The 16768-nt window shown below is 50.5% G+C and overlaps 1 protein-coding gene across 1 annotated transcript; it reads left to right on the plus strand.

Moving 5' to 3' along the window:
* The first annotated feature begins 1688 nt into the window (after positions 1-1688).
* LOC146261003 (DNA-binding protein SATB2-like) lies at positions 1689-15427 on the plus strand. Its single transcript, XM_084668594.1, has 11 exons — positions 1689-1857; positions 2998-3192; positions 5347-5473; positions 5798-5921; positions 6646-6748; positions 8004-8054; positions 8143-8726; positions 9096-9308; positions 9615-9767; positions 12644-12835; positions 14774-15427. Exons 1-11 carry the CDS (start codon positions 1689-1691, stop codon positions 15425-15427), a joined length of 2565 nt encoding a protein of 854 aa, XP_084524720.1.
* The last annotated feature ends 1341 nt before the right edge of the window (positions 15428-16768 follow it).

Consider the following 16768-nt stretch of genomic DNA (forward strand, 5'->3'; position numbering starts at 1 on the left):
AGAGAGAGAAAGCGTAATGTGTCTGGTCAGAGCTGTTAGGATTTATAGGTTTTAATTGCTCCATGCACGACACTTAGCTCCACTCTCCCATCGCAGGCCTCACTGGCTGGCCTGGTCCCATAGCGTGATGTGTGGTGGCTGGGGGGGGGGGGGGAGCCCCCCAAGGGAACCACTGGGGCGTGTTTGGTTCCGTAGGTGGGACGGCAGCAGAAAGACAGAGTAGTCCCAGAAATGAGGCCAGACACTCATGGTCATTCCTCAGTTGCTCCTGCATCAAAGCCGTGTTTCCTCTGATGAGCGCTCCATAGGTTTACTTGCAGTGACAAGTTTTATTGGAAAACACTAGATGACTCTGTATTAGAATGTGATGGACATGTGTATACAATAAGGTTACCCTGTCAGCTCGTCAAAACTTAGGCTGACTTTCCTTCTGTAACAGGTTATAAACTCATCATAGGCTAGAACATTGTTATTGGGAAAGACAGGATGGGGCTGATGGCCCTGTTTTGAAGAAAAGGAGAGGCTTGGGACCATTAATAATATTATGTTTGTGTTGGAAGGGTATTTTTAAAAGCAGCTATTCATTTTGCATGTGTGTTTTATTGTAATCATGTGCTGCTTTCAGGCCAGAATGGGTTTATTATCATGCCAACAAAACCACTTATATGAAAGAAAAGCCTTGAGATGCAGACAGCTGACTCAGAAGTCCTTAGCTTGTCAACAAACTGGCTAACGTCCACAGACGACGGCAGAATGCCCATATTTCTAAAACCAAGTTAAGGGAACCTGTCAATCACATCTTCAGGCTTGTATGTTTAGGTGTCTTTGTGAAAACGTAGCTGGGAAAGTAAGACGTGAGGAGGAAACATAACTGAGATGTAAACCTGAAGCTGTTCAATTGGAAACGTCAGATGTGCTCTAATGACAAAAAAGCACCGGCAACATTTTGGTTCTGCTATTGTTCGTCGGCTGTGTGTGTTGGGAGTCGAGAGCCACGCCTCTGCTTGCTGGAGCGAGATCAACAAGGTCATGTGAGGGGAGATAGCCTGGATTACGACCTGTTACAATGATGGGCCCTCTTATCTCCTCAGCAAGTAGTCAACTCGAATGTCAGAATATGACTGTGCGGTTTTCTTCACAGTACATAAGACTAGACTTCCAGTCAATTTACACAAATAAAGAGCTGGTGATTTGCCCCAGATGCTGGCTTGTTATTTTGTTGTTTGTTGTGGTCGTCCTCGTCTTCTCTCGTCATCTGTAAATAAAAAGTAATGTCTTCAATATGAGCCATAGCAGGCAGGGGGGGAGAGAAGATGACCACAACAAACATGGTTGTCACACAAGTTGTTAATGAAGCAGTAATGTCATTGTAATGGGTTTTAGGGGAGACGCCATCATGTCAACACAAGGGATGTTGAGTGAGCTAACCTGTAGTCGTATTCATTGTCAAAAACGCACCTAAAACGTCACCCTTAACTGTAGCCATCACTGTTAAACAAGACCCAAACTGAAGCTGTTACAAAGTCTCCATCTTTTCACCTGGAAACTGTGGATTCCTGTTTCATCCGACAGCCGTGTGTGTGTGTGGCCTGCTGCTGCTGGGTCTTTTTCTCAGTTGCTCTCCTGTTGTCCCCCTGTGTGCAGGCCCCTACGCGCTGCTGGGTGCTCCCCCTGGTGGTTGGAGGGGGATGGAGCGTGGCCGGGAGAGCCCCTGCCTGACGGACAGTCCCGAGCGGAGGGAGGGGAGCCCAGACCACGGCGGGCCCCCTCCAGGGAAGATCAGCCGTCTGGAGGTGAACGGGAGCCCCACGGGGGCGCGGACCCGCCACAACGGGACTCCGCTCAAGCCCCTCGGAGGTATACGCGCTCACACACGCACGCTCATACGCGTGCACACACGCAGGCTTACCCGAGCATGGAGTTACAAATGTGACACAAGTCAGCGAATGACTGCTTCAGAAAGATGGATGAAAAGAGTGTAAGTGAGAGAGAGAGAGAGAGAGAGAGAGAGAGAGAGAGAGAGAGAGAGAGAGAGAGAGAGAGAGAGAGAGAGAGAGAGAGAGAGAGAGAGAGAGAGAGAGAGAGAGAGAGAGAGAGAGAGAGAGGTAAAGAGGAAGAGAGTAGGGTCCTTTCTCACACACGAGGGGGGGGGATCTTTTAACCAAGGAAAATCAGTCTCTTTCAAACCACAGCATTATGGGGTGGAATGGGCCACACACACTCTCCACTAATGTTGCAGCCTCAAGACCATACATACTGTATACACACAGGCATAAGTGGCCTAAAACACACACACACACACACATAAGCGCATAAATATGCACTCAAGCTCTGTAGCTGAATTATTGGGATATAGCGTGTCTGATGGAAGTGTGGCTTTGGCTGGGTTTCAGTTGTCATTGGCCTGTCAGTAGCTTGACTGATAACCTGTGAATGACAGCTCTTTGGGGAATAACACACTTGTGTTTTATAAGGCTTCAGGGTTGGAATAGCACATGGTTCCTGACGTATAAAAATTATAGCAACCCAACTGGTTCTTGTGTATTTTTACAAAAGGCATAACATAGATTCATTTCTGTTCAATGAGTGATTTTGTAACAAGTTGTGTGTCAGTGATACATTTATGTTTATACTGTGGTAGGTAGTAGTAGTAGGCATACCTTCTGTCTCTTCATTGATTTTCCCATTTATTCATCCATTTATGTATTCATTTGTTACTTTAATTTGTTCACTCATTGTCGGACATCCTCTCTCTCTCTCTCTGTCTCTCTCTCTGTCTCTCTCTCTGTCTCTCTCTGTCTCTCTCTGTCTCTCTCTGTCTCTGTCTCTCTGTCTCTCTCTCTCTCTCTCGCTGTCTCTCTCTCTCTCTCTCTCTCTCTCTCTCTCTCTCTCTCTCTCTCTCTCTCTCTCTCTCTATCTCTCTCGCTCTCTCTCTCTCCTCACTCTCTGTCTCTCTCTCTCTCTCTCCTCTCTCTCTGTCTCTGTGTCTCTCCCCAGGTCTGATGATCCCAGTGTACTGTGTGGTGGAGCAGGCTGAGGGGAGCATGTCCGGGGGTGTGGTCTATGACGGGGAGGGGCGTGACAGACACGCTGAGTTTGTATTGGTGCGTAAGGACATCCTCTTCACCCAGCTGGTGGAGACAGCTCTCGTAGCTCTGGGCTACTCACACAACTCTGCTGTCCAGGCACGAGGTGAGTCAGTCAGTGTGTGTGTGTGTGTGTGTGTGTAGCATGCTTTCATGCATGGTTGTGTGGGTGCGTTGGTGTGTAGGTGTGCATCTAAGTTTGCAACCAACATGGTTAGCAGCAAAATCAAACAAGCTTTTCTGATTTCAACCACCTCTTATTGTTTCTGGGTCTACCCAGTGATGACATACATAAATGCACAAAATTGCTTGGTTTTGCCATCAGTAATGGAGACACAGTGGTACAGTGGTTCATGGGAAAGAGCAGACAGCATTTGAAGCTTGACCTTCAACCTCGGTGAAGGTCACACCACATCTAGCAAACCTTAACACAACAATAACAAAACCAAACAGCAGTGCTGTGAGAGAGCAAGCAGAGAGAAGGTCCCAAAATACCTTCCCCTGTCTGATCCAGAGACGACGGCAGGCCGAACTCCTGACAAACACACTCACACTCACGCACACACATACAGACGCACACGCACACACACAAAAAGGCAGCAAAGCGTTCCACATTCCAGTTCCATCCCGTAAACACAGGGCCTGAACCCAACCAGGCAACGCCCCGTGCCCCCTCCAAGGCTCCTCCCAGATGGAGAGCCTTTCTTATTTGAAATGAGCTTTTATGTTAAATGAATAATTTTTGGCTGGAGTCAGGCATTCTTTCCCCCTCTTTGTGGTTACGACCAAAATTACACAGAGGCCTTTGCTATTTTTCTCCCTGATTGAATTGTGTCCGGCATAACTTTGGCCACGCTGTATTTTTAAACTCTTCTCTGGCCACTTGGTTCTTTCTTTAATTAGACCGATCGGTAGAGCTATAATTGAAAGGATCTCATTGCTTATTTGGATTTCTCAGTTTTTGGCTCTCAATGTAGGGGGCAAGTTGTTTTGTTGTAATTATTTCAAATACAAAAAGTTAGTATTCAAAGGCGGGCTAGCAAGAGTTATTTTGCGTGTGACTATTCAAATATGAATAGACTATTCACGTCATTATTCAAATTCTGAATATGGCCTTTTCCCACTTCTCCAGGAGTAAACATATTGTGTCCATATGCCGCCTGTTTATGCATATTTCGATGGCATTGTGGGCCCTGATGTATGTATCCATCCAGGATCAGTTCTAATGACACATCAACATCCTCAATGCCATTGTATCCACAGGTCTAACCCAATTAATCAGCTCGAGCTGACTTGAAGAAGTTGTCTTTGTTCCTTTCTTCCCAGCACCGCTACACTCATGCCATTGAGACACACAAATATACACAAAACACACACAGACACAAACACATACGGCAGGCAAGCTGGCAGGCCAGGGCTGGTTTGCGTCTGTGTTTGATTTAGCAGATCCTAATGCGATTAGCCTTGTTTAGTTTAGCAGTTCCAGCCATGGTCTTGGGGAAGGCCAGGGGAATGTGTCTGTGTACACATCTTAGGATGCTTTTCAGACACAAGAGGGGTGAGGGAGGGAGGGAGGGAGGGAAGATCTCATTGTCAGATGTAGCTATCAGACTTCTCCATCCTTCTCCCTTTTCAACATAGAAGAACACCCTCGAAGGAGAAATCATCAGCACTTTGAAGACAAAATAAAAGTCCCCTCAATTTCACTATCAATCATACTTTGTCATAAAAAAATATCTTCATACTTCAAACTGTACAGTTTACCTACTGGACATGATGGAACTATCTATCTCTGGCTCCACCCATTCGAGAGGATTTTTTCCTTAATCATTAATGTGTTTTCATAACCCATATTAATTGCAGATTGACACACCTAGCCTTGACCTGTACTTCCCATCAGCTGTGTCTTGCACGATACTCGCTATAAAAGGCAGGACCGGGTCCCTGGTGCTTAATAAGGCTCCTGGGACAGGGGGTGGCTCTTCCCCTGCTTGATAAGACACTAATAGATAAGACTTTATCTCTCTGACATTGTTCAGCTGTGAGGTTTACTGCCGCTGATGAAGAGACTATTTATGGTGACAAATGCACACTAAGGTTGTCTCCCTCTCTCGTGTGCACCTTGTAACGCAGCTGTAGGCAGAGACACCCACAGACACACACCCACAGACACACACACAGGCACATTCGTATTAGATGTTCCCAGGCGAAGGTAGGGATGATCCACTCAGCCCCGTGTGCTCGTCTCTCCCGTCTCCAGGCATCATCAAAGTGGGCCGCTGGAAGCCCATGCCCATCCACTTCCTAAGCGACGCCCCCGAGGCCACCGTGGCGGACATGCTGCTGGACGTCTACCACATGGTCACCCTCCGCATCCTTCTGCAGAGGTCTGGAACTGTGTGTGTGTGTGTGTGTGGGGGGGGGGGTCTATGATACAATACTTAATTATCGAAACCAATTTGACCTACAAATAGGTTATCCATTAATATGACTGAGCAGATATTAATGTTTGTTTCGTTGTGTTTCCATGGCAGTGTGATATCACGTAATCACACTGTGCTATTATCTGCATGTTGATAGGAGTTAATCGTCTCGCATTCATGTCCATGGGCATGGCCACTGTTTGAAAATTAACTTCTGGTACCAAGATGACAGGAAGTTACAAAACAAACAGGAAGTGAGGTAATGATGGTTTGTCTCCATGGTTACAGCTTTGCCCGTTTAGAGGATCTGCCGTCGGAGCAGTGGAACCATGCCACGGTACGCAACGCCCTCAAGGAGCTACTGAGGGAGATGAACCAGAGCGCTCTGGCCAAGGAGTGCCCTCTCTCTCAGGTAGCAGTCTACTCTCTCTCACTGTCCCTCTCTCTCTCTCTCTCTCTCTCTCTCTCTCTCTCTCTCTCTCTCTCTCTCTCTCTCTCTCTCTCTCTCTCTCTCTCTCTCTCTCTCTCTCTCTCTCACTGTTTCTCATTCACTCTCTCTCTTTCTCTCTCTCTCTCTCTCTCTCTCTCTCTCTCTCTCTCTCTGTCTCTCTCTCTCTCTCTCTCTCTCTCTCTCTCTCCATCTATCTCTCACACACACATATACAGGTTTGTTTTATTATCCTAGTGAAGACCTACTATTCACCCCCACACGTAGATACACACACATACTCCAGTGAACATCTGTGCAGTCCCCCATTTTGCACACCCTCTAGTCATAACTTAAGAGTGTGTCATTTTGTGTTCAGATTTATGGACTTGGTCATGATATAATCAGTAATTAAGCAAAGTATGTGGGTGGTGTCCTAATCAATCACAAGCTATCTGCCTGTACCGGTCTGTGTGTGTGTGTGTGTGGGTGTGTGTGTGGGTGTGTGTGTATGTGTATGTGTGTGTGTGTGTGTGCTCGGAAGTCTGCAGTGTAAGACTGATGCTCATGTATCTTTAGATTTCCTAATGTGTGAGTGTGGCTTTGTAACAGGCTGAGCGTATCTCTAGTTCAGTCTGTTCCAGAAGGATCCAGGATGTTGCTCCTGTGTCTCTCATACATCTCCTCCCCTCCATCTCTCCTTGTTCAGAGCATGATCTCAGCCATAGTCAACAGCTCCTACTACGCCAACGTGTCCACGTCCAAATGCCAAGAGTTTGGCCGCTGGTACAAGAGGTACAAGAGGATTAAAGGTGAGGTGTGTCTCCTGCTCGTCACGCTCTTCCTAACCAACCACAGGGCCCGTCTCGTCTCATCCCACCTCTCTTTCTCAACAACCTTACATATGATTGGCTGACACTGACGTCGACTCAGAATGTTTTTGGACAAGGGCTGAGCTTTTCTGTGGCATGGTAACAGATCCGGTAGTATAGTAAAGACTACAGTGACAAGGTTCTGCAGTTTGTTTTAAACAGTAAATCAGCCACTTCCATAGGGGTGGGTGTGTTCATGTCCTCATGGACGTTAGTGATGCTAACCAGTGGTGACTAGACCACTGTGCTCACAGAGTCAGTGTGTATTGGCTTTCCCTGAGATGGACCTTTGTGTATTTGTGTGTGTATGTGCATACGTGTGTGTGTGTGTGTGTGGTAGGCAGCCATTGAGACAGCTCCCCAAGGGACCCCATGACGCATGGTTCACATTATCCTTTAATGTCACCCTTAATATAGCAGGGAAAACTAAACACTTTTAGCCTCTAATCAGAAGCAGCCCGCCCTCCCACTCCATAAACCGAGATCGCCCCTTTCACCGACCCCCCCCTTCCACCCATCCCCCTGCCCCCGCCCCTCTCACCACCATCCTGCCCATGCCCCCTTCCCCACCAACCGATCTCACAGTTGAAACTCCGCCCTCCTCTACCTCCTCTCACCCTTTCAACCCCCCACCCCACCCCCCGCCCCACACACACACACACACACACAAACACACAGTTATCCCAAGACAGTGTAATTACCCCAGGAGTCAAATCAAAGTAGACACCGGAGCCCAAACACGCGCAGAGGAGTGTGGGTTAAGTGGGGGGCGACGACGATAAATACTCCCTGTCGTTTGATGAAGAAGGTGGGACGGGCGAAAGGACGGAGGGAGGAGGGTAGGGAAAGGGCTGGAGAGCTGGAGAGCTGGAGGGATGGAAGGCTGGAGGGGTAGAGGGCTGGAGGGCTGGAGGGATAGGGAGGACTCAGGTTCCAGTCAGCCCGCAGCATTAGTTCAGCTGTGAGGCCCCCTCTCAGACACACTGGCTGCAGTCTTCCACATGGCTTCTTGGGAGGGGAGGGATCAGCCTGCTGAAGGAACGCTGATTGGGTTGACAGAGTCAGGAAGCAGATCTGATTGGACGCCCTAAGTGCCACCATGTCTACCTATCTGATACGATTGTTTGGTGAATGCATGGATTTATGTCATTTCTTTCCATAGCCTAACTGTGTTTTGTCTCATTGCCAACTACAGGTGAATACCTTGAGAGGATGTGGTCAGGCCGTGATAAACCAGACATTAAAAGTAAGCTAACTGCCAAGTTATCTGAATAAAAACTCGTAGCACTGTGTGTTTTGAACCCATCCTCATTTGTTTGTGTTTGTTTACACAGTGGAGAGAGATAGCATGGCTGACATGTGTATCCTCGGACAGCGCCCCCCTTCCCACCTGACCTCCCCAACCCACCTGGGCCCCCTGGGGAGTGGGGGTGTGACCCTGAAGGGGGTCATCCCAGGGGATACCCAGCCCCCCAGCTCTCAACAGGCTCTCCCCCTCCCATCCCAGCAACCATCGCCCCTCGGCCAGCACCACCCCAGCCCCCCACTGCGTGGCCCGGTGCCCCCATCCAGCCCCTCTGCCTCACTACAGCCCCTCCTGGGGCCAGGGGGGCTGCTCTCCCCCCAGCTCTCCCCTCAGCTGGTGAGACAGCAGCTAGCCATGGCCCACCTCATCAACCAGCAGCTGGCCGTTAGCCGCCTGCTCGCCCACCAGCACCCCCAGGCCATCAACCAGCAGTTTCTCAACCACCCGCCCATCCCTCGGGTCTGCAAAGCCCCCGGGGGGCCCTCCGAACCCGGGCACAACCCCTCGGCCGTGGAGGTGTCCTCTGACATCTACCAGCAGGTCCGAGAAGAGCTGAAGAGGGCCAGCGTCTCCCAGGCGGTGTTCGCCCGCGTGGCCTTCAACAGAACACAGGTACTGTTCAACAACAGGAGCTGTGTCGACAAACCCCATTCCACTGTGTCCCAAGCTGAATATAATTCCACAACACTGATACTGACATTTACATATGACTTTGTTGGATGAGTCTGCTCTGGAGTCTGGGACAGGCACAGTGGAAAATATTTTGCTCTGTAGAACTCCAACTGTCAAGCTCTCAGCATCTGACATTGGTTGTGTGTGCGTGTGTGTGTGTGTTTGTTTGTCCCTTTATGTGTGTTTGCATGTTTGCATGCATGCTTGTTTGTATGTGTGTGTGTGTGCATGGGCGTGTGTGTTTGCATGCGTGCTTGTCTGTGTGTGTGTGTGTGTCTGTGTTTGGACACACGTGTGTGTGTGTCTCAGGGTTTGCTGTCAGAGATCCTTCGTAAAGAGGAGGACCCTCGCTCGGCCTCCCAGTCTCTCCTGGTCAACCTGAAGGCCATGCAGAACTTCCTCAACCTCCCTGAGGGGGAGCGCGACCGCATTTACCAGGAGGAACGTGAACGCAGCATGAACCCAAATCTGTCCCAGACACCCAATCAGAACTCCACCTCCTCTGGCCAAAGACACACACAGGTACACACACACACACACACACACACACACACAGGTCGACACAAACACAGATGGACCCACCGACACCTGTAAAGATCAAATCAACAGCAATATTATGTTAGATCCACCTACAACCCACGGATGTGCTCTTCTACTGTACCACACACACACACACACACACACACCAGTAAACAATAACAAAACACAAACAAGTGCAGGCATGTTGTAGATATCCTGAGGGACTCCTACCAAGGCAGACACACTGTTCAAACACTAAAATCTCTTTTCCTTTCATTTCTCGACCCTGCCGCCCCTCCCTGCCTGCAGGCCAAACCCTCCCTGCCCAGCGTGGAGCTGCCCCTGAAGCTGGAGTCCCTGGTGAACATCACCTCGGGGATCTACGATGACATCCAGCAGGAGATGAAGCGAGCCAAGGTGTCCCAGGCCATGTTTGCCAAGGTGGCCGCCAACAAGAGCCAGGTCAGCCCCTGAGCACACATTACTGGGTACTCCCACCCAGTGGATTCTCACCCACGGCTTCACTGCTCTCTTGTGGAAAGGAATGCGTGATATGAAGCGATAGCGGGATGCTTAATAAAGTTTGACGGCAGCAACACAAACACACACATAAACACACACACACACACACACACACACTGACATTCCAGTATTTTGACTGGAGGAATGGTTTTGGAACATGGAGGTGACATGGAAGTAGGGAGAGTGTGTGTGTGGGTGCATGTGTGTGTTTGTGTGTGTGGGTGCATGTGTGTGTGTGTGTATGTGTGTGTAAGGGCGGAGGATACTGCCGAAGCAGGCATGTAGGGTTAGGCTTGGCTGGGTTGTTTGCCTGGTTGTCCAAGCTGTGGTATCTGATTGTCAGTGTGGCGTGCCGTCACGTCTACGCTGACAGATAAACAATGTGGGCGTCCGGGAGATAAAAGGAGCTTCAGTCACGTCAGCCTGCAGAGCTGCCCCCTACAGGAGTCCTCATCAAAGATGCTGCAAATCCCTTCCATCCACAACGGCCCCTACTTGGTTTACTTTAGTGGCGAGGAGGGGGCAGTCAGGGACTGACTGGGAGAGCAGGGTGGGAGGGGGTTCGGGAGGGGCTATTCTTGTGACCTCAGAGTATGATTTGAGGTCCTTTTTTGTGTTTTTTGTTTAATGTGTGTAGTGATGAGCTTGCAGTACTGTATGAACACGTTTGTGTGTGTGTGTTTGTGTGTGTGTGTGTGTGCCAGTGGTGGATTGGACTATGGTATTTTTGCTCTTGTGGCTGTGAGTGAAGGGGTCATGGCTCACTGACCCCATCTGCTACATCTGGCCGTGCCCCTCCCTGGAGAGGGAGGGGCAGGGATGGAGGGAGAGAAGGAGGGCACGAGCCCTGATCACTTTATTAACACTGTGTGCTGGAGGGAGCCGTGCACAAACAACAGCTGGTGTCAGAGCCTGGCCCAGTCTAGCGGAGATAATCAAATCTTTCCTCTTTCTCTTTCTCTTTCTCATTCTCTCTCTCTTGCTCTCTCTCTCTCTCTCTCTCTCTCTCTCTCTCTCTGTCTCTCTCTCTCTCTCTCTCTCTCTCTCTCTCTCTCTCTCTCTCTCTCTCTCTCTCTCTCTCTCTCTCTCTCTCTCTGTTTCAAAACAGTGTCATCAGGAAGTTAGGCCTCTGTCTCTTATCACCGGCCCTCCCTGTGTTCATGTCCCAGTCTCCCAGTCTCCCTGTCTCCCTGTCTCCCAGTCTCCATGTCTTACAGTCTCCCTGTCTCCCTGTCTCCCAGTCTCCCTGTCTCCCAGTCTCCCTGTCTCCCAGTCTCCATGTCTTACAGTCTCCCTGTCTCCCTGTCTCCCAGTCTCCCTGTCTCCCAGTCTCCCTGTCTCCCAGTCTCCATGTCTTACAGTCTCCCTGTCTCCCTGTCTCCCTGTCTCCCTGTCTCCCAGTCTCCCTGTCTCCCAGTCTCCCTGTCTCCCAGTCTCCATGTCTTACAGTCTCCCTGTCTCCCTGTCTCCCAGTCTCCCAGTCTCCATGTCTTCCTTTCTCCCTGTCTTCCTGTCTTCCTGTCTTCATGTCCCTGTCTCCCAGTCTCCATGTCTCCCTGTCTCCCAGTCTCCCAGTCTCCATGTCTTACAGTCTCCCAGTCTCCATGTCTTACAGTCTCCCTGTCTCCCAGTCTCCCTGTCTCCCAGTCTCCCAGTCTCCATGTCTCCCTGTCTCCCAGTCTCCCAGTCTCCATGTCTTACAGTCTCCCAGTCTCCATGTCTTACAGTCTCCCAGTCTCCCAGTCTCCCTGTCTCCCAGTCTCCCTGTCTCCCAGTCTCCCAGTCTCCCTGTCTCCCAGTCTCCCAGTCTCCATGTCTCCCTGTCTCCCAGTCTCCCAGTCTCCATGTCTCCCAGTCTCCCAGTCTCCATGTCTTACAGTCTCCCAGTCTCCCAGTCTCCCAGTCTCCCAGTCTCCATGTCTTACAGTCTCCCAGTCTCCATGTCTTACAGTCTCCCTGTCTCCCTGTCTTCCTGTCTTCCTGTCTCCCTGTCTCCCTGTCTTCCTGTCTTCATGTCCCTGTCTTCCTGTCTTCCTGTCTTCATGTCCCTGTCTCCCAGTCTCCCAGTCTCCATGTCTTCCTTTCTCCCTGTCTTCCTGTCTTCCTGTCTTCATGTCCCTGTCTCCCAGTCTCCATGTCTCCCTGTCTCCCAGTCTCCCAGTCTCCATGTCTTACAGTCTCCCAGTCTCCATGTCTTACAGTCTCCCTGTCTCCCAGTCTCCCTGTCTCCCAGTCTCCCTGTCTCCCAGTCTCCCAGTCTCCATGTCTCCCTGTCTCCCAGTCTCCCAGTCTCCATGTCTTACAGTCTCCCAGTCTCCATGTCTTACAGTCTCCCAGTCTCCCAGTCTCCCTGTCTCCCAGTCTCCCTGTCTCCCAGTCTCCCAGTCTCCATGTCTCCCTGTCTCCCAGTCTCCCAGTCTCCATGTCTTACAGTCTCCCTGTCTCCCTGTCTCCCTGTCTTCCTGTCTTACAGTCTCCCTGTCTCCCAGTCTCCCTGTCTTCCTGTCTCCCTGTCTTCCTGTCTTCCTGTCTTCCTGTCTTCATGTCCCTGTCTCCCAGTCTCCCAGTCTCCATGTCTTACAGTCTCCCAGTCTCCCAGTCTCCCTGTCTCCCTGTCTTCCTGTCTCCCTGTCTCCCTGTCTCCCTGTCTTTATGTCTTTGTTCTGGTCTCTCTTCATCCGCTGTTCTGCTCCAGTCGTCTGATGTTCCTTCTTTTCCTCCTCTCTGTCCTTCCTCTCTTTCTCCACAAGCCCCTATCAACTGAAAGACAAACTTATGGTCTGACTGTCTGGCCACCCCCACGTCTCTCTCTCCAGGGCTGGTTGTGTGAGCTGTTGCGCTGGAAGGAGAACCCCAGCCCGGAGAACCGTACCCTGTGGGAGAACCTGTGCACCATCCGTCGGTTCCTGACGCTATCGCAGGCCGAGAGGGACATGGTCTACGAGGAGGAGTCCCGGCACCACCACAGTGAGAGGCTGCACACTGTCCTCCACCTGCCCGAACCTCAGGTCAGCCTCAGCCTCCAGCCCCAACCTCAGCCAGCCAGAGCCCATTCAGTCACCAGCATGGGGTCCTGTAGTCGTTCTTTACCCCCCCCCCCCCTCTTCTTTTGGGATGCTGATGAAGTGGAAGAGGAAGCTGTGGTCAGACCAGAGACACATTCCTCAGCTGAGTCTCCCTCAGTGTCTGGGACTGCTGAGCCAAGGACCCTATAGATGATAAAAACACAATCCTATTTAAAAACGTATGGTGCTTAAAGAGCAGTGCGAGAGAGAGAGAGAGAGAGAGAGAGAGAGAGAGAGAGAGAGAGAGAGAGAGAGAGAGAGAGAGAGAGAGAGAGAGAGAGAGAGAGAGAGAGAGAGAGAGAGAGAGAGAGAGAGAGAGAGAGAGAGAGAGAGAGAGAGAGAGGGGTGAAAAGCAGTGAAAGAGAAGGTTTATAATGGAGCAGATGAGTGTAAAGGAATGTAGGTATGACGGAAGCTTAGTAGATAAAGTGGCTGGATATCCATAGAGATATGTAATTGAGATCCAGTTTCGATCACTGTGAGTGGTTGGTGTGCTCCAGTATGGGCAGTATGTGTGTCAGTGTCTCTGTGTGGGGTGGTTTGCAGACACTGAGCTGTTGTTCTGGGTGGTTCTGCTCTTGTTCTTATTGGACACTCCCTTGGAGACCCCCACCCAGGCCTACACTGTCACCACACACATGTAGCCCAGCTGTCAAAACCTGCGTGTCTCTGTCTCTGTCTCTGTCTGTCTCTGTTTGTCTGTCTGTCACTCTCTCCCCCACTCTCTGTCCTAATCTCTGTCTCCCTCTCCCTCTCTCCGTGCACACACACACACACCCACCCACCCACCCACCCACGCACGCACACAGACAGCCACACACACAAAGCCTGTCATGCTGTACACAGTAAGCCTTGCAGAGAGGAGATTGATGATAGTTTGACATCAATTAATTAATTCATGTGTCTCTGTGGACAACTGTGCCCCCACGGGGTGTGTGTGTGTGTATCCAGTAAGACCCTCCCTAACCAGGACAGACGCATCCTTTACACTTCTTTCATCCGCTGCCGTCACTTGGCTTCCGTCACTTGATGGGAGTTAGATTACTGCAGCGCATTTGTAATGACAAAATTACAGACAAGAAAAAAGGCTGTTATGCTATGTGTAACAGTAATTGGGGGTTTGGTGCTGGCCATTGTACAGGAAAGAGATGAACTGGTTGTGAAATAATGTCAAGAGCACTGCTGCCCTTGGAATCCCTTTTCTTTTTTTGAGTGTGCTGTTTATTTGTGGGGCACACCCATTTGTGTGTGTGTGTGAGGGGGGGTGGGTGGGGGGGGTGGGGGGGGTGTGTCTGCGCAAAATCTCTCTCTTTTCACACCCCTCTTTCTCTTCCTTTCTCACCACCTGCTTCTTCCACAGTCTCTTTCTCCAGTCAAGATGTTTGTGTCCTACACCCCAGTTAAAATAGACCAGGACACATAAATGACAAGCCCACACATTTCCTGTAAAGGCTTCCCCCACCAACACTCCACAGAGCATGGAGAAATACTGCCACAGTTTGGCCTAACCTCAATATTATTTGAAACATACCCTGTAATTATTGAAAGGGGGAGAAAAAAGAATTACTATTATCTTTATTTAGGTCCTTTAATTTTGATGTACCACAGATTTATAACCCGGCATTCCAGTGTTTAGGCGTTTAGGCACCCCGCCCTTCTAATAGGCCCAGAAGGCTACTGATGAGTCTGGGACCAGGTCAAAGTGCTGTGTGGGTGCATGCAGCTCCACAACCACAGTCCCAACCCCACCAGCCTGAGTGCCTGCGCCTCTATGGGCATACTGTCTGCCCGTGTTGTTTAATGAAATATTTGAACGACTATAATGGACCATACAGTGCGCACCTCCCACTTTTTCATAGCACCTGCTGCTTTTCTCGACAGGCCCTGCACAGACAGCCTCTGCCGCCGATGAAGGACCCGTCCCCCATGCGCGAGGAGCCTCTGCCTGTACCCGTGCCCAACTCCAGGTGCAAGGAGGACGCCGGTGCTGTCGGGGGTGGCGGTAGCGGTGGGGGGCCGGGTGGAGGCGGGCCAGCCAAGAAGCCCCGCTCCCGCACGCGCATCTCCCTGGAGGCGCTGGGGATCCTGCAGAGCTTCATCGGGGACGTGGGGCTGTACCCCGACCAGGAAGCCATCCACACCCTCTCCGCCCAGCTGGACCTGCCCAAACACACCATCATTAAGTTCTTCCAGAACCAGCGCTACCACGTCAAGCACCACAGTCAGATGAGGGAGGCGGGGGGTGGCGAGGGCGCCGGCGAGGCAGGGCCGCTGGACGGGGTGGAATACCAGGACGAGGAGCTGCTCTCCGGCTCGGACGAGGCCGAGTCCAGCGAGGACGGGCGGGGCTCGGAGGAGGCGTTCAGAACAGAGGGAGGAGGAGTGAAGAGGGGAGAGGGAAGAGAGGCGGCAGGGCTAGCGGAGCGGCGGGAGGACGGACAGGAGAGCAGCAAAGCCTCCAGCCCCAGGGCCACCCCCCCTTCCCCCTACACCTCCCCCAGGAGCCCCTCTGACTCAGGGGAGCATCCCAGATAACCTCCTACCCCCATCCTGACCCCCGTGTAGAACAGAGGACTACGCACATGCACACACTCATACACACACACACACACACACACACACACACACACACACACTGATAGACGGTGGCTCCGGTTGACCAGAGGGACTAACAGGACGGTGTATGAAACAGTGGGCATAGAGTCATGGAGAAGACAACAGAATACCTCAGGATGAGAGGCCCAGCGCACCCTGGGACAGACATGGTCGTTCAGGGACAGAAGGCTGCTTTTTCACCGTGTCCTGCTCCTGCTCACTGGAGGATTGGCTTCCTGGTTGTCTTCAGAGGCCTCCCAAGATGTTTAGGGAACTCTGTGTTCGGGCTGGGAGTGCTACTTAGACATTCTCTTTCAGATGTTGCCAAATCTGCTCTTCTTTCCGCACTCAATCCCCACCAGCACTTACAATCAAGACTATTTATTGTTATTATGTAATCGAAGCTTGTTGTCAATATGGTCGCTATTATGCTCTTATGATGTGCTATTTTAATATCAGTGAAACGATGAACATTTCAATGTGAGAGAGGGAACATAACACTGCCAAAAGAAGTTGTTACTGAGCTGAAATCTTTTAGATGTATCGATCCCCACTTGTTTGTAAAAGAAAAAGTGACATGAAATTAACCCTGGAAATGTATTCCCTAAATCAACTTTTTTTCTCAATCTATCCTTCATTGTGTTGCTGCCATTGTTGACATCAGCCAAACCAGGCCAAACTGATACACAGCAGTGTTAATGAATGATGATAGTATATGTGTGTGAGTGGGCGATTAACAACAATGACGTTTTTGGAGTGGAAAATTACAAGTTTTGAAATCTAGCTGCCAAGAGGAGGATAAGAGATATATTGTTAACTTGGTCATTTGTGTTGACCTAGTTTTTAATGATTTGGCTCAACTCTGTTTGGTTTGACTGAGCACAACGTTGCTCTCTTGATCTGGACACCTTTTTGCTGTCTCTCTTCCCCCTCAAACAGCCATGAGCCAGGGCCTCTGTGAAGGCCTGATACTGTATATTTAGAAAACACAATCTCTCCTAAGAAGGAGAGCAACAGATGTCTGTGCTTTTATTTCAAGGCATTAAATATTGAGTCAAATACTAACTCCTGTCAAAAACAAGTGAGTTTATTCCCTTCCATTCCGACGAGTGAAATCCGGTACAAATTGTGAAACAATAATGTGTTATTTCCCAGTATTCTTGTTTGTCCTTTGCATCTGCGAGTCACTGTTCACATGTGTGATGGAGGGAGACACAGACCCCACTGTGCTCCACTACCCAGCAGCCCCCACAAGTCAGACCCCTGCAGGGCACGCCGGAG

Source organism: Hypomesus nipponensis, chromosome 12, assembly GCF_054491055.1.
Source record: "Hypomesus nipponensis isolate SF chromosome 12, ASM5449105v1, whole genome shotgun sequence".
Lineage (NCBI taxonomy): Eukaryota > Metazoa > Chordata > Actinopteri > Osmeriformes > Osmeridae > Hypomesus > Hypomesus nipponensis.